Source organism: Passer montanus, unplaced genomic scaffold, assembly GCF_014805655.1.
Source record: "Passer montanus isolate IOZ18808 unplaced genomic scaffold, ASM1480565v1 scaffold21, whole genome shotgun sequence".
In the NCBI taxonomy this organism is placed as follows: Eukaryota; Metazoa; Chordata; class Aves; order Passeriformes; family Passeridae; genus Passer; species Passer montanus.
This window is the reverse complement of record NW_024366703.1, coordinates 1688585-1716476: the sequence shown is the minus strand read 5'-3', so window position 1 is coordinate 1716476 and position 27892 is coordinate 1688585. Positions and strand designations below refer to the sequence as shown.

General features: G+C 38.5%; 1 protein-coding gene across 1 annotated transcript in view; it reads left to right on the top strand.

The window, feature by feature from the left end:
• FRMPD2 (FERM and PDZ domain containing 2) overlaps nt 1–27892 on the top strand; it is a 54861-nt gene that overhangs the window by 411 nt on the left and 26558 nt on the right. Inside the window, exons 2-24 of the mRNA XM_039709430.1 lie at nt 564–690; nt 2438–2569; nt 4908–4992; nt 8332–8482; nt 10105–10176; nt 10850–11024; nt 11812–11962; nt 12059–12197; nt 13103–13255; nt 14490–14675; nt 15587–15743; nt 18052–18262; nt 19110–19213; nt 20208–20306; nt 21458–21565; nt 21684–21800; nt 22266–22501; nt 23063–23167; nt 24107–24200; nt 24622–24707; nt 24899–25046; nt 26065–26279; nt 27131–27229. Of these exons, the coding sequence (XP_039565364.1) occupies nt 564–690; nt 2438–2569; nt 4908–4992; nt 8332–8482; nt 10105–10176; nt 10850–11024; nt 11812–11962; nt 12059–12197; nt 13103–13255; nt 14490–14675; nt 15587–15743; nt 18052–18262; nt 19110–19213; nt 20208–20306; nt 21458–21565; nt 21684–21800; nt 22266–22501; nt 23063–23167; nt 24107–24200; nt 24622–24707; nt 24899–25046; nt 26065–26279; nt 27131–27229 (3150 nt within the window). The remainder of the gene's footprint in view (nt 1–563; nt 691–2437; nt 2570–4907; nt 4993–8331; nt 8483–10104; nt 10177–10849; nt 11025–11811; nt 11963–12058; nt 12198–13102; nt 13256–14489; nt 14676–15586; nt 15744–18051; nt 18263–19109; nt 19214–20207; nt 20307–21457; nt 21566–21683; nt 21801–22265; nt 22502–23062; nt 23168–24106; nt 24201–24621; nt 24708–24898; nt 25047–26064; nt 26280–27130; nt 27230–27892) is intronic.

Here is a 27892-nt window from a genome sequence, read left to right as displayed (position 1 = left end):
AAGTAAAGGGCTTTACACAACAGTAAAAATTTCTCCATTGCCATTCTTGTTCCCAACTTACTTTATGAAATTCAAAGAAATCTCATTTACATCATATTGGGAAATTGTCGTAAAGGTCATTGTCCTTGAATGGAACTGAATATTTGCTGTGCAATCAAGCCTGACCACATAAGGTCTTAAAAAAATGAGCACACACGTTTTTTCAAAATTTGAAGTATCAAAAGCCATTTTTGTTGACAAGCTCTATGACGATGGAAGAAAACACATCAGAATTTTTTTGTTTTCAATCAATATTCATAAAGATTCTGAGAATAATTTTTCCCTTGCACTCCTTCTTACTCTCTTTGCTACTGTAACAGAGGGTGTCCCCTCTTAAACTTAGCTAGCATGAGAGCATGGAACCAACATACTCAGTCCCACTTTGTGTAAATCTGAGAAAATGAAGTTGCTTATACAAAGCAGATCAGCAGCCTCTGACAGCCAGGGGGCAAGGATCACTTCACTATGAGAGTCTGAAGTTCACATATCATATAACACTGACTTTGAGTATTGCTGCCTTCTAGACAGAGCAGGTGGTCACTGAAGACAGCACAGCCTCTCAGCTGAACAGAAGTCACGTGATAAGGAAAAGACTGCATGAAAAAATATCGGACACCTCAACACTGGCACCCCAGATGGATTTTCACCAAGGTAAAGAAAGATTTATAACCTAAACTCTCTAATACAGACAGCCTTTTCTGTGTCTTTCCCAAAGTAGATGGATTGTTTAATTTCATGCTATAGTGATTACATGTAGTGTTGGATAGGATAGTTATTGCTGTATATCTAAATTACTTCATAATGGAAGGACTCTGAGGCAACTCAGTGAGGTTTCTTTTCCTTATTTCCACAAAGGACAGGAGTCAGGGCTGTGAAGCAATGATAACAAATCAGCTTGCACAGATTTGACTCTTAAAACACCTTGCATAAAACCTGTCATATAAAACTCCTCTACTTTCAAAACTGCTTTTGTACTTTATATACTCAAGTGTGTTTTTGAGGGTGGGGTTCTGCGAGGTTATCCTCTTGCCATTAAGGAATATATATTCATCTTTCCTATTTGACTATTCAAGCAAAGATTTGTGGTTTCTTTTTTTGATTTTAGTTTCATTTTCTATTCAAAAGATATTTTATAAATTCACACATGAATTGCTGGAGTGATTTCAAGACAAGGCCAAATCCTCCTCACTGTATAAATAAAACAGTATATACCAATTTTTTATTTCATTTGATTAAGATCGAGATTTATTATCCCTCAGAGTAATTCTATCACTATCTTTTTTCTAGTGTCTACACCATACTGTTCACTTTGACAGAGATATCTGATTCTGGAGCAAGGGGAAAGCTGGCCCAATCTATACAGGATTTTTTTGGGATATGCTCAGCATTAGACATATGAACAATACAACTCCTATTCTGCAAATCACACATATGCTCCATTAAATCAGCTGGAATCAAACACAGACCTAAATATATCTGGAAAATTTCTATTAGGTATTATTGGTTATAAGAAAAGTAGATTCTTTTGGAGACATACAGACAAACTACCTCTCAAGCCATATTGGTTCACTTACTCAAGAACTGAGCTGTAGATTCACACCTGCAAACATAGGTAGAAATTCTGCTGCTGCCAAAAGGAATGGCCCCATTCTCAACCCTGTTTTAGCCACAAATTCCTGCCAGATTCCTTACTTTGGCTCTAGGGATTATGTATCTGGTGTGATCTCTGTGTCTGCCCATGATTCAGGTCACTTACACTGCCAAAGGACTTCAATTAATAGGGTGTCAATTAGGGTGTCAATTATATTGAAAATGTGTGAGCTGCACTTTGCAAGACAGCATTCCATTTCTTCCTTTTTTTAAAATTAAAAATTATGTTTCAGAGATTCTGTACAAGGACAAGAGAGAATGCAAATGAAGTAAAATCAGTGTGCAAGACAAATATGTACATTCTAATGAATGAGGATGAGCCATTAATGGAATTTCTGCATCTGACTCTGGTAGTGGATTCTGTTTGGACATTGTCCACCCTGCACACAGAAAAAGTTATAGCTCAAGGTTTTGGACCTCAGAGTACAAGGAATAAGAACTTTGCAGGTTATCTGCACTTTGCAACCTTTCAGTTAAACATATAGAACAGAATTAATGTATTAGATTTGTTTTATATGAAATAGTTGAGAACTATGAAAACCAGTTTTGGCCAGAACAAGATTATGAAAGCAATAGAATGAAGTTACCAAGCCTCCTCAGTCTTTAAGGAATTGGAGTCAGGGTTAGAAGACAGTAGGATAAGGACTATATGAAAATTAGCCAATTCAAATGTTATTTACATTAACATGCAAATACAATGACTTAAAATCAAAGTATGAGATTCACCACATTTCCTTTCTGTTTCCAGACAAAGGGCCCAGATTAATGAACTATAGTCAATCAACAGAAGATTACAGACAACTCTCTGCGGATTATAGTGACTCTAACAGTATATCTGAAAGTACATCTTTGATACTGTCTAATCGAGGACACAGGAGAGGTATGATTTTTAAAAAATATTATGTTTGTGAATTATGTATTCATCTCTTTTGTTCCCTGAAGTGTGGGACTGACCACATACTGGGTGATTGATACTCCTATGCCACTTGTGGTTATGTGACTTGGGAGGTGTATTTGCGCTAAGTTGTAGAGAAGAAAGATACTTTTATACTAGATTTTTTTCACTTGTGTGAAAACCTACAGTAAAGCTATATATTCCCTGGTTGCCATGTAGCCTCATCACCTCTTTCTTGCTTCATGCCCCCTTTGCCAGGTGAAGCTGCTCAGCAAGACACAAAACTTGACATTATGTTTTTACCACATGCGGTCTTGACACAGAAAAGGTGGGGCTACCCCACAAATGCATACCCCACGAATGCATACCCCATCAACTCCAAAATCAGTTGAATCTATAAATAATACCTAAGAGTGAATGTTCTATGAGGACATAATTCAGAGAGAAATTAGGCAGATCCTGGGAAAAAAAACCCATCATGTCATAGCCTCTCAGCCCTAAGCCCTCAGCCCAAGGATGAGGAAAGTGAGGTTACTCCTGTTAATGCTCTCCTCCTGCAAGGTGCTTTCCTGAAGCTCCAGAATTGCAATCAGTATCAGCAGCAATAAAAACCTGAGACTGCAGCTGCTCCATGAGTGACACATACGTGTGAGTCACATACACAGTCACACACAGGGAAGGTAAACGTAGAACAGAAATCTGTTTTGTAAGCAGTTTAAAAGACATTTTGGTCATAAACTCAACAAAGGCTCATTCCAGTGACATTGTGCATATCTCAGTCTCCATTTAAACACTGGTTGCTGTGCATACTCAGGATTTTGTAAGAAAGGATTCTAAAAATACATGAGTAAACACAGAATGTGAGAGCCTGCTTGTCGCAGACATTCTTTCATGAAATCATACATAAGCATTCTTCTATGGAAAGAAATAGTAGCATCATCATCAAAGGAGATTAATATCTCTATAAAGACTGTACATTAGAAGCTCATTTAACATAAAGTAAATCTACAGCATCAATTTCTTTGAAGAATACATGTTAATTTAATGTCAAGTGTGTGTTAGATTTGTGATCAAAGCATGGGAGTCTGGCCACTGAGAGCAGCCAAGTTGTCCCACTGCTGTAACAGCTGATATAGAAAGACTAAGGGGAATTTTATGATCTTGTCAAAATATATTTATGCAATTATATTAAAACCACAGTGCAAACAGAGAATTTTGTGAGTTTTTCTGATTAAAAAGCATGTTGTTTCAGAACACAGGATTGAATCTTAACTTTGGTAACTAGCTTATCTCAAATCTCACATTTTGTCACTACCATCTGTAGCTTGAAATTTCCCCACATGTTTATGCTTATTTTAGCAGTGGGACTGTAGATTTCCTAGGTTTCAAAATTGCAGTTGGTTGGTTGGTACACTAGAATTCAGTGTCATGTTTTCATGATGGAATTCAGAGTGAAGTCTCAGGGTGTAGTGCATGAATGTTTTATCAAAATGATTGCTTCCACATAGCTTATCTTACCACTTCTATCATCCTACTTATGTAATAGTTTGATATGCAATCTTCAAATAAGATCAATGAAATGATCCAAGTGAATAAAAATTTAACCTTCTCGCCCTTCCCTAAAGATTTCAAACATCTCTGCTGATACAAGAAGCATTCACAGAACTACCACTTGCATAACCCTCTCTGGTTCTGCCTCTAAATTTCAACCTTCGTGTGTTTGGACAAAGCAACACCTGTCCATTCGGTAGCAAGAGAGATGATTGAAGGTGAAAAACAATACAATCCTTATTTGTTGAGGACCCTCAAACCATCCACTACTCTTGCCATGTTTTTTTGTTGCAAAAACATTCACAATATATTTAACATAGAAAACAACCAGTGGAATAGACACAACAATTTTCATTTTATTGATTTTATATTCTATTCTGATTAAGCCAGAGAAGTTTCATGCCTTTTTTCCACCCATATAATGCCTGAAAATAGAAGAACAAAAATTGGCCATAATTTCTGAAGAGAAAAAGCTGATTCACAAATTTCCCCCATAGAGATGGAAATGGCAGACATTGTACCTACACAGCTGTTTTCCAAATTACATTCACATACTGGGTTATGAAGAGGAAGTAACAATAACTAGGGAACTGGGAATACTGCTGGTGCAGTATTCACTAACCTGATAAAATAGCCATTTATCATGTCCAAGCAAGGACACAAGAGAGGAAGCTGCCAGTCTAAATTTCTTTCCTGTTGTAATTGTCCCAACATCTGATGCTGAGTGCTGCTACTATCACTTGAAATTTTAAATTTCCTTTATTTATTGCAGGAAAAGTACCAGAGACACACAGATCATGTGACACTACACTTAGTGGGTCAAGGACAGAAAGCAGCTACAAGCTCTTCATAAACAGGTAAGCTCAATTCAGATTCTACAAGATGGAAGCTGTTTTATAAGCAAGTGAAGCCAGCAACTAGTGTGGCAATGCCAGTATCAGGAAATGCCTGAATTGCCATCTGAGACTGTTTTAATAATAGATACTAATTATATAGCATAAATAACTTAATAAAGATAATATTCTATTATGTAGAATAAATAAATAGTGTTCACCTAGACTTGGTTTGGTTCCAAGTGGAACAGGCCAAAAGCTCTAGTGAAATGGAACTTGGGCCCTGAACAATCTATACAAAACAAATTCAGGATTTCCACTTACTCTGTACCACTGTGTCCTGCCAGATGCCACAGGTCTCAAAGAACAGCTGCCCCCAGCTGTGTCTCCAACCAGGCAGGGAAGCAGCACTAGCCCTCTGTGACTGAAACAGCTGGCAAGCTGCTCCACAGAGACTGTGAAAGGATGGATTTGATGATCTTAGAGGTCTCTTCTAACCTTACTAATTATATATTTTATGAAGGGAAAAATCTGTTGAAAAGGTGTGAATAGTCATCACTTTCCCTGTCAAGGCAGCATTCTCTCAGTCCTTATTTGTCCACATTCAGATTTTGGATGTGGTCTTGCCTTGCTGTCACATTAAAGTGCTGTTACACCTTATGTTTCTGGAGTTGTTATGTCAGAGCACGTATATAATGTATAATTTTCATTTCCATTTCCACCTCAGTCCTTATACTGATTTTTCTCACTTGTGTCAGTCACATCCAGCCCTGCACCACCACTGGACTGGCGAGTTACAGGTAACCCAGGGTCACAAGCAGTAAAGACCTCTGCTCTGACATGAGGATTAGCCTCGTTTCGGCCATGGCATGGACAGCAGCCCTGTAGATATCGCAAAGAAAAATGAGGATTGTACAACTGATCCTAACTCCTTTTCAAAAGCCAGGGAAACTCCACTGCTGCCAAACAAGAGTTTTCTAGACTGGGTGTTAGCACAGTGCAGCTATAATCATGGCTGCTTCCAAACAAAGGAGATGTAAGCACTGTCAGCCTCTAGGCACCACAAAGACCAGAATCCCATAGTTAAGCACCATGTAATCCCTACAGACATCCCATTTAAATTGGGTTCTTGACCCAGTTAAACAGGAGTTTCTTCTTTTAACCATGACACGAGTAATTCAGGCCCACAGGAAATGCTCAATTTAGATCAACTCCCAATTAAATGTGTCCCAAGTAAACTGTTTGAACTTCCTGATAAATCAGCCATGATAATCTGGGCAATATGAGATATCCCAGTAAACCTGTAAAACTGCAACAAGAGAGATCTACAAACAGATTGCAGGAGAGTGGCTGCTTTTGTCAAGAAAGAAGTCTCTTGTCTAACTACACACACACACACATTTATATGTGTGTTCACAGACATCTATATATGCATCCTATATCTAGCAGTTATATGAGTATCTGAAGATTTATTTACTGAGTACTTCACAGTAATTGCCATGCCTCTGACTAAAACCCTGGATATGATCTTAATATGCTTGATCTAAAATCATGCTGCCAAGAATAAGTTCGCCTCCTCTGCTGAAGGACAAACTCTGTTCTCCAAATTTCCAGCAAGCTGCTTCCCACAGAACTTCAAGGACTGTAAACCCCACTTCTGGTTGCAAGCATCTGCAACTGAATTTGTACCACAGTCACCATTCTATTACAAGTACCATGACAGCAGTGGAGTTGAAGTTACATTGGAAATCACCAGTTTCCCATGTAGGAGTACAACCAACACAAAAATTAGTGATGGGTTTACTATCTATAAAGCTTACTAATATCATCATGCTCATTCTGTAGGCAGCCCAATTAACATCATTTACATCTCACAAAGTGAAGCTTGGCTCTGGTCTGTAGCTAAAGAAGACATAACTGTCAAATCTGGCATCTCTCACCTAACAGGAGCAATAACAGGAAGTGCTTTCCACAGGAAAAGAAAGCCTTCTTAATAAAAAATTTTGGATTTTGAGCTAAAAATATTATTATATTTTTATTATTACACAATAATAATAAAGGTCACTTCAGGTAATTTTGAGGCACATTTCTTAAGTAAATGTTGACCTTCATGAGGTTGCATTGATAGAAACAAAAATAACTAGATATCTTTATAGACAGAGGAATGTAAAATACAATAGGAGAGGAAGAGAAGAGAAGAGAAGAGAAGAGAAGAGAAGAGAAGAGAAGAGAAGAGAAGAGAAGAGAAGAGAAGAGAAGTTGGAAGAGACTCACAGTAATCGTCTAGTCCAACTGCCTGACCACTTCAGGGCTGACCAAAACTTAAAGCATGTTATTAAGGGCATCTCCAAATGCCTCTTAAAAACTGACAGGCTTGGACCAGTGACCATCTCTCTAGGAAGCCTATTCCAGTGTTCAGCCCCCACTGAAGTAAAGAAATTGTTCTTAACATCATCTCTGAACCTCACCTACCGTAGCTTTCAACCACTCCCACATTCCCTGTTATTGGATACTAGGCAGAAGAGATGAGAAACTGCTCCAGCTAATTTGTTAAATTTTTTAGAAATTCCTTGAATAGTTTCCTGATGTAAATCTGCAACGTGCAAAACAAAAGGATGAAACTTTGGGATAATGGAAAATGTTCCATGTGTCTTTGGCATTTGTTGAAAAAATGTAATTACAAAAATCCACCTCAACAGAACCCTTCTTTCTGAACCACATAATCATTTGTTCATTGAGTACATAGTATATTTGAAGTTTATTCTAAGGATACATATCTACTCACATGGAAAACACCATTACTTTCTACATTAAAACTATAATACAAAGACAGATTTCTGATCTGAGATTTCACACACCTTTTTCTTAATTAAATTGAAAATTTCCTCTGGGACATTAATTTATCCTAATGAATTAGTGTTCAAATAATTTAATTCCCATTCTCAGAAAATTCTTAATAATGTAACAACAAATGTTAAGGCTTTCTGAAGCTTTTTTCATGAGAGACTAATAAATTAGGAATTTGCTTCATCCTGTAGAATTCCCAGAAGGGAATGGGGGAGCTACACTCTTTGCCTGTTGGCTTCACCAAACTTAAACCACCTGGATCTGGCTCACCAAATGAAGAAAAGAATCTATTGAATCAAAGCAGAGTTTAGATTTATTTATAAAGGGCACCAGTAATCCTACTCCTGTTAAATTATCAATCTATTTCTGTAAAGAAACATTAAGGAGCTTATAACAGACATTGTCCTGGACTTCACAGTATTCCAGCAGTTACTGTACCTTAAGCTCTCTGTCCCCAGATCACTGTTGTGTTGATTGTATGTTATATATTTCCTCAGTATGACATTTCCTGTGCAGGTCGGTGAGCGCTGTAGAAGAAATCCCGGGTGGAGCTCAGAAGAACAGCCGACAGAACCTGCTAAGCTTGGGCTCCACCTTCTCTGTGTCCACAAAGGACTACTCAGCACCTGCCGCATCACAGAAATGTTTGTTCCACAGGAAGGAAAAGGTGAATGATGGAAAACATATAAGCTGATTTCAAAATGTAAATGTAACTAAAGAGAGGCCTCTCATCTAATTTTTGTCTGACAGTGATGTGCATATTAGCTACTGACTCATCTTATTAGATGAACATTCTAAATTGACAGACTCCAAATTAGGCATAATCCAGTTGTGCTCTCAGAACTGAAGACAGTGAAAACAATTGTCCATAAGGACTATGCAAAAGCTCATAATTGAACCCTCTCTGACCTACATATGTGATTTCTGCCAGCATCAAATATCATATGGACTGTTTTCACCAACCACTTTGACAGCAGCTTCAGAACAGCAAAAAACAGACAGACACTTTACCCAAATGTCTGCCAGCCAATGATGCTCAAAGGACTTAAATTTTTTTTTACAGTGCATGTCTGGACAGAAAGCATAGGCTGGCAGTGAATGTGCCCAGACAGTAATTCTCCTAATTGACTATTTCTACATGCTAAGTTGTGGTAGGACTCTGTTAAATGGAAAGGATAATGTTTCTTTAAAAGGTATGTTGTTTTGCAATCTTGCAATCTTTTCTGGATTGCAAAAATTCAGAAATAACTGAATCACAGAAAACTCCACCATGATCCTTCATATGGAGTTTTCTGTTGTGGAACAAGAAGGGACAGGTTTCAGGCTGATGAGCCTTTTCATTTCCTCCCAGTTCAGAACCAGTGACCAATGACAAATATTTGGGTAAGAGCTTCAGTTAGATACTTTGGAAAATTATCTTTTCTCAAATAAATTTCATTTTAAATTTTATTCTTATGGTTTTTGTGGGGATAATAACAGCCTTTCACAGGAGTTCAGCAACTTACAACACATTATTAATCCCTCTTTAATGTGATACAAAACTGCAGTGTTGTTGGTAGGACCATACTATTATTAATTTTTTTTTAAAGTATCTAAATGGGTCAAGTTACTAAGTCATGGTGAACAACTGGAAGGATTCACATCTTATTACTTGAAGACATTTAATTATTTCTGTGTGCTTAAAGGATCTAAATGCATAGATGTATCTGATGAAAAACCAATATATAAAATTAGTTGAAGTGGATACTCAGCAAGAAAAAAGACCTTAAAACTGTTGAAACTATTTGAAATTAAAACAAAAGAATACAATGTCTACTAATAAGAGCCATCGGTCAGCCTTTATTATGGTGAAGAAGCAGCTCTGCATTTTGGTCTAGTGCCTAGGGAAAATGGGCTTATTCAATCACAGCAGTGTGTGTGTATGTATGTGTTTACAGTTTGTGACTGTCCTCGGAGTAACTTAGGAATCAAATGAGAAAAGATCTCAGAATAAATTAAGTTGCTGTAAGTGTCATGAAATAGGTGCCTTGCAAAGGAAATGGATCTTGATTAAGTGCCTCTACAGAAGAAAAGGCTTCAGCATGAGCTTACCTCTACTCAGACCCTGGAGAGTCTACACAGCAGAAACCCCAAACAGAGAGAAGTAATCAGTCAGCATTTGCACCTTGTTAGACACTGAAGTCAGTTAGGTCCAGCATACAGATCAGTAGAAATGGGTTCGGATGATACTTGTGTTTGGGATCTTCATTCCATTAAGAATTACTAAATTTCTAAATTGCCTCCTTGCAGTTTTCAGGTCCAGAATTTATTATTTTGTCCAGTGAACCACCAGTGACCTTACAGCTGCCTGGATCAATTGTGGTAAGAATGAACATTAAGAATCTAGAACTAATCCAGTGACATTTTAGTCAGGGCTCTTTGTAAGTAGCACCTGAGTCTCAAGCCAGTATTTTCTCCATGTCCTCCTCTCAAAACAAGTTAGGGTTCCTGCAGAGGTATTGAGACTTGAAAGGGTGTGCTTTAATTCTTAGTGCTATTTAGTTATTTCTGTTGGTGCAATAAAAGCTTAATTTATCCTTCTTGGCTAAGAATGCTCACTTTAGCCCTAGACCTTTGAGCCAAAGACTGTACAGCAAATCTGCAATATGACATCTAGTTCCAATGCATGGGACTTCTCCACCTTGCAAGCACATATGCTATTTTTCATTAAGATAAGGTAGAAACTTGAAAGATAAAGCAGTAAAAATGCAAGCAAAGCAAATTTGGAACTAGCCCCAAATCTAGAATAACCCTGGTAACTGGAGAATTTGAGTATGCTCAGCTGTTTTGTTGTGATTCTTTGGGTTTTGAGAAAATTAGACATGTTTGTGATATTAATTTATGAGAAGGAGGGCAGAGAATAGCATGGTGCTGTGACCAATTCCATCAGGTTGTACAGAGATAGGCTACTTGTGGGTCTCAGTAACAAAATGCTGTGGAACTTGCATTGCTTGTACTTGGCACTCATTCTTCATTCTTTCTTGCATATTCTTAGACTAAAAAAGGGAAATCCTATTTGTCCCAAAGGGATCTCAATGTGATTCTCCTCAATGGCCAGTGCCTTGAGGTGCAATGTGACATCAAGACCAAGGCAAGAGATGTTTTCAACACTGTGGTGGCCTATGCAAACTTGGTGGAACATTTCTACTTTGGCTTGGCTTACCTGAAAGGTAATGAGACAGTTAAGTACCGTGACAGCTCTGTAGTCAATGAATTCCAGTAAGAATTCATCAAAGAATCATTCAAGAATTCATCAAAGAATCATTCATCAAGAATTAATTCAAAGATCCTTTAAGATCCTTAGGTAGAAGCAGATACAAAGCTTGTGCAAAAGTAAGGTATGTTGGTTTGAATTGCATTGCACTGATGTAAAGCATGTCTGCCCTAGGACTGTGCATCAGCACAGCCATACAACATTTACTGGCTGATATTCCCAGGCAGAAAAGGCTGTGTCCCAGCCTTGCACCCAAACAATACTGAGCCATGCAGCTCCAGCAGAAATTCCAGGAAGCATTGCACTGGGAAAGGCTGCCTGTGTTTATTCCTAGATATAAGTGGTAGCACAGGGTCAGCTGTGTCATCTACCAGACCCACATCTCCCCAGTCCCCTTCTGATGGCAGGCACAGCTGAGGCACTAGGAAAGAGCACACCTTGTGTGTAGGATTATAAAGGGGTGCAGAACCTGAGTGGTGAGAAGAATGCAAGCCCCATGAATCCTTGAGTGATTTCTCAGATACCATACTAATCCAGCCTCTAACATTTGTAATTCAAAATTACATACTGTCCTAAATTCTACATCAAAGGAGCAATAAGTTAAATCATGACACAGAGAAGTAATCTCAGCTGACATCCCCAATTTTATTTTTTATTGCTAGTGATGCACTCTATGAAGACAGCAGAATTAAGCTGCTGAAGTATATCCAGGTTTATCACAGAAGCCAAAATTCTCATTTCAGGTAAAGAATTCTTCTTTTTGGATGAGGAGACCAAACTCTACAAAGTGGCCCCAGATGGCTGGAATGACCAACCCAAGAAGAAAATGTCCATCATAAACTTCACTCTCTTTCTAAGGATAAAATTCTTTGTCAACCACTTTAATGTTATTCAGTAAGTGCAAAATTCTGCTGACTGAAGGAAAACCAGTAGCATTTAGGGATACCATTCAAAGCTCCTCCTGAGTTCCTAAACCCTTTTCTATTCCAGGCATGGCTTGACAAGGCATCAGTTTTACCTGCAGCTTCGTAAAGATATTTTGGAGGAGCGATTATATTGCAGTGATGAGACTGCCCTGAAACTCGGCGCTTTGGCTTTACAGGCAGAGCTTGGCAATTATGCTTCTGAGGTGTGCAGAAATAATACAGTATTTCTCAGAGGTCTCTCTCTACAACTTCTGCAGGTTTTGTTTGTCACATAGAGTTTAAAGAAGAAATGTGAATAGCAGAGAACAGAGAACTTCAGTTAAGTCCTCCAGATAAGTCCCTCAGACTTAATTTTAAAAATTACAAGATATTCCTGATTATGGAGCAGTAATGAGCCAGGTGAATTTACCAGGAAATATGGCAGAATGATGAGAGAGTCTGGGTCCTTCATAATTGATAATATATCCTATAAACTCAAGAAAATCTGTAGAAAGTTTCCAATACAGACCCAGCTTGGATGTGCAGAGGGGCTTAAAGAGATTAGTAAATAGGGAAGAGAAAAGCAAAGGAACACTTCAGAATTCACAGCTATCTTATGTGTAGGCTCAGATCCACAAGCTGCAAAGACAGGGAGGTCTCTGATTGTATATCTGAACTAGCTGTCCTAATTTTCAAGTGTAAAGAAAACACTCATTTATGTTGGTTTCCATATCTTCAGCTATGTAAATCAGGCTAGCTCTGTTAATTGAACTCTGAGTGGTCTGATCCATGTGGTCAGATCTACCATGACAATGGGTCCCCCACTGTGGGTTGTACTGACGCAGCTGTAGCTGTCAGCTCTAAGGGCAGGACACACCTGCAGGCCCAGCTCCTTTCTCCCCTCTGCCCAGAGAAGTGGTGTGTGCTTTGAGCAGCTGCCTGAGCACAGGGGCAGGAGGCAATTTGGCTGTCAGGACACTACGTGCTGTCCCCACTTCCCTTTGGGAAATGGCAGCAGGGCGACTTCTGCATATGGGTCACCCTGGAAATGAAATGCAATGAATAAGAAAAGTCAGGAAAGAACAAAAGGCTCCTGTCTCTTTGTTTTTTTCAATTCTTTCCCCCACAGATGCATGGAAAGAGCTATTTTCGTGTTGAAGACTATGTTCCAGCCAGTCGAATAGAGAAAATGACCCTGGTATATGTACAGAGAGAGCTTGCTAAATTACATCGTATGAATCGCTCCCTGTTTGAGGATGAAGCTGAACTAGAATTTTTAAAGGTAGCTTGCCATACCCCAAACACTATTTATTAATTTTGAGGTAGAAAGCTCCTCTCTATTTACTGTTGTCTATTTTCTTCTTGCCTGATACAATAAATTTTAGATATGGTGAAAAAATTTGAATAGTCAACAACAACCTCAGAATTTCATTCTGCTGTAGATACTGTCACTTATCACTGACAGTTTTTATAGCCTGCTTTGGTGTATTTGCAGCATTCTACGGTTTGATGTAAATTTTTGGCATGTTATCAACAAGTCTGGGCTCCAGAAGATTATAAAGCATGAGAATAAGCACTTTTTTGACTTCTGAAATTACATCAGCTGTTCAGCCACTTCCTAAACATGTAGCAATTGTTTGTTTAAAAGTATCTGTGAACGCTGGAGTTACCTGAATTATTTTCTCACTAGACTATTTCCCTAGCGCTTGAAAGTGTCATGATGATGTGGGATTTAACTTTTTTCCTGCTAATTTCTCTTTCTCCCCAAACCTCTCTGCTTTCCATAAAATGAAAAATATCAGGGATTAGATAATGGATAAGTACCAGCAGTCATTTTGCTGCAATGCCACATGCTGGTATTTATAGCATCATTTAGTTCAGTTGCTATTTAATTATATTAGTTCCTCATCTAACACTGTCAGTCCAATTGAAGAAATAGATTGAAGCTTAGCCTTCATGACAGTCCCATCATGTGTGGCAAATCCAATGAAGAAAAAGCAGCTTTGTTAATATCTGTTTCAATGAATAAGTCTGTAGAAGGAGCCAACTCATCACACAAAGTGAGAAATACAGACCCCATGGCAAGAACATGTAAATTCCAAATATGAAAGGGATTAAAAATTAAAACCCAGATTCAGCTAGTGATTATAGATGCCCCAGTTTTCAGAACGTGAACATTTGTACAGTGGTTACTTTCTGAAAAAACAGATCTTCTTATAGTGTTTTATTTTGGTCCCTGAAAATCTCTGTTCACAATTGAAAAGTCAGCAAATCCTAGTTATATTCCATAGTTCTGTAATGTGTCTGAGCCACATTTTAACACTTTTGTGGCCAAGTACAGGAGGTAGAAAGACAAGCAGGAACACCCAGAACCTCTCGATGAGTTTCTCAGAATATCCCCTGCATGGGGCAGACACTGGCTCCTCAGACACTCAAAAGCATTTTCTCCTCCATCTACCTTTCTTCCCATTAATCTTTTTGGGTAAGGCATGGTAAAAGCACTTTTTCTCTACAAGGTGACTCAGCAACTTCCTGAATATGGAGTGTTATTCTATCGTGTGTCCCAAGAGAAGAAAGGGACAGAAGGGGACATCATCCTGGGAATCTGTGCCAAAGGCATCATTGTCTATGAGAACAAAAATCACACAAGAATTGCCAGTTTAAGATTTCAGTGGCGTGAAACAGAGAGAATTTCAGCTCACGTGAGTTGGAACTAACTGAATCTCTTCTCTACTCTACTGTTTTACTGCCTTTCTTCCTGTGGCTCTGATAAATTTATTGCATTCAAAGTGAGAATTAGATTCACTCTATATGGGCAAGACTCTCTGAAAAGAGTTTAAAATTAAAGCTGGATCTGGATGTGCATATGAACATACTGAGTTCTTTGTGAGGTATAGTTCTGCAGTATTTATGCCAAGGCCAAAGACAAATTACCATAAAACTGGATAATCTGGTGCTGACTATTACAGAGACTATGCCAAATCTCTCCACACCATGTCCTACATTCATTCCTCTCTTGTCTTTACTGCTCTTTTCCTCTATGTTTCTGCCTACATACCAGACATGGGATGATGTCTTCCACTTTCCAGATCTCATTATTCCCACCCTCATCTCTTAGCATATTGAAGTCTGCTAACAAACTAGTATTGGTGACAAGATTGTGACCCATTTCTAAATGGGATTTTGACATTAGAGGTATGCAACATCAATGTGCTGTTGTACAGTTCAGGTGTCAAACTGGATCACACATTTCCCAGCTTGTTTGCTCTCCAAAAGGGGTCCTTCTCCCCCTTGAAGATATGTTCCTTTTCATATTAAATTTGTTTAATACTTTTAACATCTGTAGAACCAAATTTTGGACTTTTAGCAACCTGCTATCACTGCATTCAATGTCCTAAGGTCTTGACTTTCAACATAGAAGAGTTATAATCCCAATGACAGACAGCTGGCTTACAAGTGCTTAATTTACAACAGGCATTTACTGCAGACAAAAGGGATGCAGTCAGGCATAAATATAACTGAACAAACCAACAAGATTATATAAATGAACTGTCAGTGCCTCAGTGTAATGACAGTTATATGAAGCAACCTGTGCTTTTTTTTTCCTCTTCAGAGAAAAAAATTCATGATTGAAAGCAGCTTCAGTGGTAAGAAACACACCTTCATTACTGATACAGCAAAGACATGTAAATACCTCCTGGATCTCTGCTCTGCCCAGCACAAATTCAATGCACAGATGAATTCTAGGCAACTTCGTCAAACTTCATCAGGTGAGGTATAAATGCACTTTTGTTACTGGGACCATAGGACAAAGTTATGTTTTAGGTAAGATACAATCACTAAATTTGAGAATTAGAACCTGCCACCCCCATTTCACTCTGCTTCACTTAGAAAATAATGTCTCCTACTACACTGAAAGTTTAAAGAATCTGATTTGTCTGATGAAGTCTAATTTGGCACATGCATATGAGTAGGCATGTGCAGGGGGTGAAGAGGAATCCTCTGATGACAACAGCTATGCAGCTAAACTCAGATTTAAAGAAGAAATAAGCATGATTTCACTTCCCTTAAGGAGAATTCTGCTGCTAAGAATTCTGCAGAAATATATCAGACCTACCCCAAATGTAATCTAAAAAATATTCTGCACAAATGAAAACTATAATAGTGCCCAGACATGCTGGAGCTGCACTTAGCTATTTTGCCTAAGACAGGGATGCAGCCCAGTGGTTCAGTCCCAGGACAAAACCACTCAACCACATGAGTCATACCCACTTAAGTATACAGCTGCTAGCAGCTCTTATCTTAGATTTTCCATGGCTGTGGAAGATATGAACAGTACCTCCTCAGGCTTCAGATTTTCCATAGTTTCTAACAAGATTCTGCTCCATCCAGGGCAGATACATAGCACACCTCACCCACAGTTCTCAGTATGTTCTGAAAAGATGGGTGGGGATTATTATGGGGAAACGGAGTCACATAAAAAATAGGAGCCTAAGCTGACAACTGTCATCATTCTTGACTCTGGAGCAACAGGAGTTTTCACTAGCTCATCCTCTGCCTTGAGCAGAACCACGATCATTTACAACCCGAGTGTTTGGCCTGGTGAGTCACTGCAGGAGAATCAAGTGTCCTGCCTTATCTGCTGGGATGCTCCTTTCTGTAGTAAAACCATAAATGTGTTGGCAACACATACTATCATGGCACGTAACAGGATGATTGATGTATTGCCTCCTTACCACTAAAATTATTTAATGAGAGGTGAAATTTTTGCACAAAATTGTTACCATGAAAAAGGCCCCAGGATGGCATTTAGGTTCAAGGAATCTTGAACCTAAGTATTTGGTGCTTGACATCTCTAGCTCCTAACATAATTTAGTGGGACTGTGCTTTATTGCATTCAAATGAATGCTAGTAGCGCATCTTATAGTTTCCTGTGTCACATTTGCTTGTGGTAATTTATCTTAAAAAAATTATTACATCCCATCTAAAACAGAATAAAATTATTGAGAACTAAGAAAATTATAATCCAAGTACACCAAATTACTGAAACAAGCCAGACTTACACAGGCCACGTGACCGCAGGTTCTGGGGTTCAGTGTGTCTTCTTCTTTTGTCCCAGAAGAAAAGCTTAGTAAGGCATTGACAGACAGGAGCTCAAAATTCTGCCTTTGGCACCACAGTGAGGCTGTAAGAGATTATGAGGGTCTTTCTGCATGCTTCTGCTTCTGATGCACTGTTCAGATGTATAAGTCACCATTGCTTCAAAACTTGAAGCAATCGTCTAATTCAGAATCACTGTGGCAACTCCCAGGCTCTGCTAATTCTCTGGACAGTTAAGCCTTCTGATGCCTTAAGAAATGCCTCTGATCCAAGTCACCGGGGAAAGAGGGAACCTAGATTTAATGCTGCAGAGCAGTGTTCTAGAGAGTTGTATTCAGGCTACCATTTGTTAGGAAAACAGACAGGAGTTTAGCTGTCATGTACAAGCAGAATTTAAGCTCATGTTTATGCCAGCGTGTATCAAGCCCAGTTTTTGTTTTAATTTCCAATGTGTCTCCAATTGCCTGCTGTTCGTCCATCCTCCAAGTCCCCTCTTGAGCCCATCCATTGAGAACCTAAATAAATTAATATCTCCTTCAGCACCAACTTGTTTCAGAAAAATGAAATCTTTTGAGAGGACAGATTTTTATATAGCAGAGTCCAGGCATCATTAAGCAAGTACTAGATTTCACAGAAAGGTAGAAAACTGGACAGCAAGCATTGCTGCCAAGATGGTCCCCATTTGACTTCACTTGTCCAAACAACTCTGTTCCTTGGTGTCTCTCTGAACTGCATTTGTAGTATAATTCACAGAAATTAAACCTAAATGCAGCATATACTTTTTATGAAAAAAACCTCCTTCTACTCACCCCAAGACCTAGGTATCTTCAAGGATAAAAGAACAAATATATCTGTAATGTCAATATTTTATTCTGGCATATTCAAAAGATTTTATTTCAATTTCCTTTAAGCTTAAAAAGATGCAATAACATCAGTGGATTTGTCTTTGCTTCTTCCCCTCTCTTGCTTCTCATTCAGAGGATAGTAAATTTGTGGAAATAGACAAATCAAATTCTGCATATGCAGCTCAGCATGAACACCTTGCCCTTATTCAGAGACTGTCTCGCTCAGAGAATGTGCTCTATGGAGCAAACCTGGAAAACCTTTCTGCTGGGATGATGAGCAAATCTTGTGATAACCTCAGTGTGGAAACCAACAACAGGACTAGACACAAAAGCAATCTTGGCAGGTAGGTTTGCCTTTTCTGTCTGAACATGTGTAAGAAGACTCAGACATAAACTAATTTTTCTGGGGCTCCATGGTGCCAGCAGTAGTGCAAATGCAGGCAGCAAGTTAATAGACTAAAAATAGAGAACAACTTGAAAAATAGTGACATTTAAATTTGCACCAGACTCAAGAAGAAATCACTAATTGGGTTATGAGGAAGTATAAAAATGAGGGAGAATAAACGTAAAATCTTCAATGTCTGTGTATCTTCACTGGAAATTACAGTATGTGAACTAAAATACCATCAGGAGCTGGTTTTGATCAGGAATGCAGAGATCATTACTTAGTTGATTCCTCCATGTCCAAATGTGCAATTCATAGGGAACAGTGCAAGAACTTCTCCCTCTTTGTTTTGGTGCATCCATCTGTGTGGTGGTTACTATAGCTGCACAGCCTCAAGATGAATTCTAGTGCCTTAGAATACTGTCAGTTAGAATAGAGTCAAGGAGAACATGGACTACCAGAAAAACTTTCAGACCTGGTTTTGTCTATATGGAAGGCAGGGCTAAATGAGTGATGGGGAAGCTGTGCTGTATTTTTCTGATACCCACAGTCAGCTCAGGAGGAGACACAGGAGGAATCAGTCATGATGCATGGTCTAATGGCAGCTATTACTTGGAAGGAAATGCTGGCAAGGATAAATCATCTCTCTCCTAAAATGAAATATGTCCCAGAAATCAGAATACTCATTGAAAGGCTATAAACCTGTGCATTCCCAGCTTGGCTTTGACAGACTAATGACAATAAAGAGTGCTAAATACCACTGCTGATTTTCTATTGTAACACAGCCTTCCTTTCCTGCCACGCAGATCTGTATCAGGGCTATCCCAGTCAGAAATGCACATCAATTTGAATGGAAAGCAAAGGACTTATGACTTCCTCTCTATCCATTCAGCTCAGAACACCATCAGTGGTGAGTATAATAACCATAAAGAGAGACAGTACCCTTCCATGTTTATTGTTCCAATAGAAGGAGATCAACATATATTTTATTTACAGATTAAAGACTATCATTTTTTACTTATAGTCCTGGAAATTAATCCAGAGTTTAGCAAGACAAGCTGTTTTCTCCCCCTTAACTCCTGCTTTGCATCAGGTTCAGTGGTAAGGGACATGGTGATAAAATGATTCTATAATGGTACCTAATGCTCTACAGAGATGTAGTACAGTACACCCATGTACATCCCAAGAAACACTTGCATGGGACAACATCCCTGTGCTCAGAGGTCATTGTTTGGTTCAAAACTGAGATCTACAACTCAATAAATAATGCATGAGACAGCACAGGCTCCAGGTCTTTCCTCTGCTCTTGCACTTGCATGACACTTCCTGGAATAAGGACTGGATATCTAATTTTCTATCAGAAGCCAGACTGCATGCACATGAGGAGACAATCTATGGAATATGAAGCTATGCTTATCTGGTTAGTCTATTTAAAAATTAGAACAGTACTTTAAACACACTATGACAATTGCTCAAAGTTAAGAAGTCACCATTGCAACCAGTGTTGGTTGGATTGCACTCTCAGAGCCAAAAGGGCCCACAGGGCCTAAGGCTAGAACCCACAGGAGATTTTGTCCAAATCACCTTCAGGTTCATTGGACACTACACGCCTGACTATTTAAATATTCTAATCTTAATAAAAACATTGCAGAAATATATTCTCCCAGAAAGAAACACTGTAGGACAAGCTTGAACAGCTCTGTACAGAGTTTTTTTGAAAGAATGAAAACTTTTGAACACTTGTTTGAGCTTCCTTCCAGAATTGTATTGATTCAAAGTAACAGTAATGATGAAATCAAGGATAAAATATATATTAATTTCTGAAGCTCCAGTTTTGCATAATACATGAATATACTGCCTCCCAGCATTAATCTACATTTATTCTAGCTGTTTTGTTTCTGCAGCACCTGGATCACCAGCCACCCAAAAGGAAGTTTTGCTGAGTGGTCTAGAAAGAGAAATCATATGTGTCAGCCTAAAACGTGACCCTAAGAATGGATTTGGTAAGTAAGGAACATAAATGTTATGTTTGTTACTGGGACTATCAGATCCTGGTGCTAACACTGATGCCTGATAACTCAGGCTGGGCAAGACTGTAAACTCCTTTAGTCCATTTATTCTTCTTGTAAAGTAAGAATACCAATCTTTGTGAAGGACTCAGAATTTCCAGGACTGAAAAGGACTAAGCACATAAATCAAGACCATTATATTTTCAGGGGATTAAAAACCACATAAGGCCACAGAGACCAAAGGAACCAAGTGCTAAGAATAGAATGAAAGAAACATGGTTTTAGTTTTGTATCTGAAATACACATGTACTGATTTTATTTATCTTAGACCTTAGAGACCTTACACCTGTGGGGTGTAAAATATTTACACCAACTTCAAATTAATGTTTCCCAACTTTTGGATTATTATCTGGGACCTTACACCTGTGGGGTGCAAAATATTTACACCAACTTCAAATTAATGTTTCCCAACTTTTGGATTATTATCTGGATAATATTTTTGTTACATAATATCTTAATTACACAGAATCAGGTTCTTGTGGATGAGTTCAGACCATCAGGTTTCACAATTAATACCATTAAAAAAATCAAATTTATAAATGGTGCAGGTCTGTAATAACGTAATCCCAAACCCAACTATTGTAGAAGTGAGAAGAATATATTTCAATAGTCAGAGTTAGGATAGCCAAACTGAACTACTGAACAAAAGATTTGATTTTCTTAGATCTCTTACATTAGAAGTTTAAATGGCCCACCTCAGGTTTCCTGGTTGCATGATGTAGAATGATGTTCAAATTTATCTCATGAGCTTTTATACCATTTCCCTCCTGCAGGTGTTAAATGCTGCAGGTCCATCTAGTTCATGACTCATGAAAAAAAGAGTGTCTAAAAGTACTAAGCCAGGAAAACATTGTTATTGGGAAATTATATCTAAGCAGTGACCAAAGTCACCAGTACACTTTAATTACAATGTAAGTTTAAAGCTCTCCCAGGTCAAGACCTTGATGCCCTGTAAATCAAAGCTCCCCATCCTTCAGATCGTGTACAAAAGGTATGCCACTGGAGTTAGAGCCTTTTGTGCTTCTAAGATTTATATTTTTTAATACTGCCAGTGTTTGCATTCTCATGCTATCTTGTGTTTGCAGGTTTTGTAATTATTGGAGGAGAAAATGTAGGAAAATTAGACCTTGGTATCTTTATCGCTTCAATTATCCCTGGGGGACCTGCAGACAGAGCTGGAAATATCAAACCAGGTCATTTTCTGTACTTTTTAATTAGAATTAAAATACGTGCATAGTTTAAAGTTAGCTACTCTGGATTTATTCCCTTATTTAGATGTGCTTTCTCTTGCTTTTATCTTTTTTTCTTAAGGAGGACGACTCATCTCTGTGAATAATATTAGTCTTGAGGGTGTTTCATTTAATACTGCAGTTAAAATCATACAGAACTCTCCGGATGAAGTGGAGCTCATCATCTCTCAACCCAAAGGTATCAGGGCAAAGGCCCCTGCTGGCTCTGGGATGCCAATGGTTAACTCAGGACACATCTTTAATAGGCACTGGGATGTAGTACTACATTCCTGCTACTGACTGCCAGTTAGAACAACCATACACTAAAATAATTGACTTCTGGTAGATATCATGTGATGTCTCTTACATCAGTGTGAAAAAATCTATTATGGGCTGCCTTGCTGAACACTAAAGGAACTTCAGCATTTCTTTCTCTGACAGAGGGGCATAGTCCTCTGCAGTGAGGAAGCAAACACATTTCTGAACACTTACAATAGCAGCGTGCTCTATTTTACATTGACTAACTCATTTTGTAGATCTGATTTCACAATCAGTTGAAATAAGAAGCTACTTTGTCCTCTTGTGCTGGGTTATAATAATATTTTTATTTAAGTTTACTTGCTGTTCGTATTCAACAATGTCTTATTTTGGTATGGCTTTACAGACATGTATGAAGAAGGATTAAATGAAGAAAAGAATCTCTCAAGAGGAAACAGCACTAGTGGATCTGAGATCTCTTGTGTAGACAGTGGGAGAAAAAAGATTCAGGATTGTCATACAGCTCTCCCCAGAGAACAGGACACAAATGTAGATGAACTTGAGAAGACTCTTTCCTGGAATTTAGCATCAAAATTGGGCCCTAGGATTCCAGTTCCTTCAGCTGATAGCCTGGATATAGAGGTAACTGAGATTTTGATGCTGCTCAGTAATGTTACACCCAGCACACAATATATAACAACATAGCAGATACATGTAGAAGGGAAAGTAACTGTGAAGGAAAGGAGATAGAAAACCTTGAAATAAATTACATTGGAAATGTCAAAATGATAGACATGTCTAGAATATGTGAATAAATATGGAAAATCTGTTCTACAAAATGTTTTAAAAATTCTCTTTTTCCACTGGAGGGACAAAATTTTGATTATTTTCTTGCAATTTTTTAAAGTTTTCAAACTAGTCCCAGAACATGCCGTGTCTAATTTCCTGCTTTTAGACATCATCCCTACAAATACTCAGGTTATGTGCATTTGGACAGATTGCATTTTGAGTAGCATTAGCTTAAGCTTCCAATAATATCAGAGATATAAATGGTATCGCTCCAGGTTTACAGTGACAGAAGGATCAAACGTTTTACATCTTCTGGAAATGCTGTCTTCCTTTTTTTAAAAAAAAATCCTTTCCCCCCCTTTCTTTTTAAACCAAGATGCTGTAATCTTATTAAAGCTTTTATTTTTGAGACAGGCAGCTGATTCTTCCCACTTACCATCTCCATCAGAAACCAACTCAAAGGAAGTCTACACAGTGGACCTTGTTAAAGAAGATGGGACTTTTGGAATCAGCGTGACTGCAAGTGTCACTGTTAATCTTAAATTGTCTGTCAAATTGTTACCTGACTGAGAACAAAGACAGAAGAGATAGGCTGATAACAGGAACTGTTAGCATGGCACACTGTAAACCTAAGTGTCCAACTGATTGACACAGAATGCATGGAGTACTGTCTCTGCTCATTGCCTGGTTCTTACCCACACCATCTGTGAAAGTGTCCTGGCATAAGCACATGGCAGTACAAACCCTTTTTGTCCTGACCTGCTTTGAGAACATGACCTACCACTGAAAGCAGAGTTTGTTCAGGGAGGACTAGAGAAGGTCGGGGAGGAGTGGAGAAGAAATGTCTGCCACATTTGGATAACAAGTCCTTGCTCTAGCTATTTAAGTTGAATTACCCCTCCAGGCTGAGATGTCTTTAGTCTTTACTGAAATGGAATGTGAAGCAACAGCCATTTCATTGCCTGCAGAAGAAATCAAGGGCCATTTTTTAAATCTGGATTTGGCCAGGGGATGTAGATGGACAGAACCTGATTCTTAGGTTAATCTGGAATTTCCCTGAGTGCTCAAGTTCAGGTCCATGTTTGATATATTGTCCGAAAGATTAATAATTGAAAAATGGATATTGCACAGCTTAGAAGCTGGGCTAGAGAATAACTGAAAGATGCAAGACCACTTTATGTGAGCATAAGGAAAAAATTATTAACATTTAGTAAATATTTTTTATATATTCACATAGAAATACATTGCATTTTCCTGAGAAAATAAATAAGATTACTGCCTATGGAAGTATATTACAACTAGATGGGGTTTTGGAGTAATGTCCTCTTTCCCTTTACCCCAATATTTAAAGAAGAAAGCAATTCCTGAAGCAGTTACTTTGCAATGCATGTGTAAATTGCTTTGAGTTTTACCACAGGAAAAGATATGAAGACTCTAACGTGTGGGCATGTTTTGCAGGGTGGAATTAACACCAGTGTGCGTCATGGTGGGATATACGTGAAGTCAATTATTCCCAGGGGACCAGCAGATAAGGACGGACAAATAAAGATAGGTAACAAGTCTGGCAATAAAACACATTTGGGATTGGAGGTGCTACAACTGCAATTGTAATATATGGTCCATCATTCCTCAGCCTGTCCCTGTACTACATGTAGGGATCCCACTGAAAAAAACAGAAGCTTCACACCAACACTGTAGAGTGACCTTCTGTGGCTGCCACCAAGCTAGTGACTCCAACATCACTGTTACTGTGCTAACCAGATGCTACCACTGCATTTACTTACAGAATACCCTGGAATGTTTTAGCTGCTGGTTATAGAATGCTGTGCAGCAAGCAGTATTGCTTTCCTATGAATTAATATTAATTTGACACATGCAAACATTAAGACCTATTGCAACATGGGCAGCCTCAAGGTTTACACCCTCTGAACCTGAACATCAAAGCAACTGGATGTTCTCTTTTTTTACCTCAGGTGATCGTCTGCTGGAAGTAGATGGCATCAGCCTCTGTGGCATCACCCACAAACAGGCTGTGGAGCACCTTAAGAAATCTGGCCAGGTTTGTACAACAGCAGAGATCAATAAGATACACAGTAGACTAAACTGGACTTAGTACGAAGCACAGCAGACAAGCTTGGCCAAAAGAACCATCCCCCCCTCTGCTCTAACCCATTCCTCTAAAGAGAAAAGTACAAAGACTTAGGACTCTTTGTGTCCTGTGTAACTGGAACCTGTTTATCACTGTTTTAGATTGCCAAACTGGTTCTAGAAAGGGGAAACTACCAATTGGCAGAGCCTTGTCTGACTGCTAATGACAGAAAGGAGGACCAATGTGCAGTTGTCTCTGTGGCAACATCCCTCACAGATGGCACCAAGGACTGCTGCTTTTTGACAGATGGTAAGTGATGAAGAAGGAACTCAGGGTGACTTCCTACAATGTGCAGGAAAGGAATGAATGAAAATAAGCTATGAAATTTCTTTGGTTTGGAAGGAAAACTGTATACTGAATAAAATTATAATATTCAATATTGATGACATAATAAAAAATCAATTCTAAGAAAGATATTTCTGATGTTCATAGAGTTATAGTGGCTAGATAGAGCTGAATTTACCCTAGGCATCAATACTGTATCTCTCAGCCTTTGTGAGACGGGGCTGGCAAGGGAGCACTCCTGTCTGTACTGCACAGCAGTCTCTGGCAGGAAGCAGCTGTGTGGATGTGGCCAGGCTGTTACCCAGGCAGAGCCTCACCAGCACAGCTGCTGATGCTGTGACAGTGATGAAGCTGGAGTGAACTGGAGACTGACACCACTTACTTTCTTAAAAACAGAAGATATAGAGATCTTACACAGAATTTAGCCAATAAATAAATGCTGTATCTTTTACTGAGGGTTGTCTCATAAACACTAAGTCTGAACCATACTTTTCCATGGGGCAGTTACTCCTTTACATTAGAATTCAGCAACAAGCGTGGTGTTTGGGAATGGCCTGATCTGTCATTCTTGACTGGAAAGAGCAGTAGTTCCAATTCCAGCTTATGCTGGTTAGTGAAAAACCTAAATTAACACCAGGCAGCTACAGAATAGTAAAATCTATGCAACACTTACAGAAGAATATCAGAAAATATAGCATGTGAATCTCTTTATGTTGGTACAAAAAGCTTTTCGCTTTATGGGCCAGTACCAGACTGTGAACACATGGTGGAACAGATTCCAGTTTTCTCTATTCTGACTGTGATATTTCAAAGACTTACATAAGATAAAGGAACACCTAAACATTCTTTTGACTTTATTATTAGTAGATCTACCTCTGCAGCACACCAGGAAAAAGCCTTTTGAGAGTATAGTTTATACTGGCTTCTCAGGGGGTACATATGCCATGGTTCCCATTTATTTTCCAATCTCTGATTTGAGCAGATAACACATTTGAAGTGAAATTAACCAAGAATTCTGGAGGCCTTGGATTTAGTGTTCTGCAGATGGAAGGAGATACCTGTGAACACCTTGGAGGAGCTATTGTCAGGATCAAAAGACTGTTTCCAGGGCAGCCAGCTGAAGAGAATGGAGAAATTGAAGTTGGAGATGTCATTTTAGCTGTGAATGGGAAACCTCTCAAAGGGCTCCTGTATCAGGTAGCAGGAAGTGTTATTACTGGGGCTCCATCTGGGTAACAGGTTAATAAAGACAATGCATTTAAACTTAATTATCACCAGAGAGAGGCAGAATTTGCATATAATTATTCTGATTTCTATGTAGGATTCCGCTCTAGAACTCCTATGTAGAATTTCTTTTCTAAATGAATTCTGACAGCGAATTTCTTCTGCTATTTAATTTCTAAATTTCAACCATTAATGTATGAATTCTATTGTTAGATGCACACCAGTTGTTAATTAGTTGGAATCATTGTTGCTTTTATGCACGATTGGAACAATTTCCCCCCATGGTCATTTGTGCTTTGTAATGTCATGCTAAATATCATGCCCCAGATTCAAATTTCTACCAAGAGTGGCAAGCCCTGTGTAAGTTTTTAACCTGGAATGAGAAATTCTATACTCAATTAAGAAATTAAATGGTAATGGCCTACGTGTGGATTTATATTTTTTTCATTGGAATATGGCAGTTTGAGGAGCTATGCTGAAATAATTGACCAAAGATGTTACTGCCACATGTGGTTTGAATGAATTTGCCTGAAAATTCTGTTTTCTTCAAGAAAAGAAAATTAATTAACCGAAACCTATATGCCTGATGGCGAAGCAGAAGTTTGTAAATACAACTGACTTTAGGTACATGTTCACATATAAACTACGGTCCATTTGTATGAAAATCCATCAGTGGTGAATATTGGACCTTAGACACTGCTGAGAGGCACATATACCAGAAATGTAGCATTCACAATAAAAATTTTCTCCATCTCAGTTGGTAAAATGACATGTGAGATTTACTCTGTTCCATCAGAAATATAACATTTCTTCTTGCTGTTTAGGATGTCCTGCATTTGTTAAGAGGAGCTCCTCGAGAAGTTACACTGCTACTTTGCAGACCACCAAAAGGTGTTCTTCCAGAAATAGAGCAGACTGCTCTGGTAAGGCAAAGCTTCTGACAGAAACTTGCTTCTGTAAACCTGCAAAGACGCTACTATATTTTCTATCCAGTCTCGAACAAGGCAACTTTCCCTTTTCTTCAAGGCCCTCTATTCCACTTCTTTCCCTTCCTGGTTTCAACTCAACCTGCAAAGTTCAACTTAGAGTTTCTTAGCAACAAAAATAATACAAATCTGGCAGACATGAAACATATTTATCCCAGTCCAACAACTTTTGAGTTGCTGTACTATCACTAGAGGGAAACAGCACATACCCAAGCAGGTCTCCTACTGGTGCTTCTAAAAATGCTCTACCAGATCCTCAGCCAGAAACTGTGATATTCTCAAATGCAGCTATTTTAACTCCCCAAAGTGAGAAGAAAATAAAGAACTTTTCCTATTCAGACTATCTCTTAATGAAGTTAAATAAATGGAATAATAATTTCAACTGGTTATTCAGATTCTTATTGATTGTTAGCAGAATCTGCAGGGGGAAAAAACAAAACATAAACAAGCAAAAAATACCCTCAAACCATAGACACTACAGAGACTAAATCATGGCCATTAGATGTGCTAGCATTATTACTCCTGCTTCTTGAAGACACCTCATGTACACATAGCAAGTACTCTTATAAGGAATATGCATTAGCACTACTCTTGCTCCAT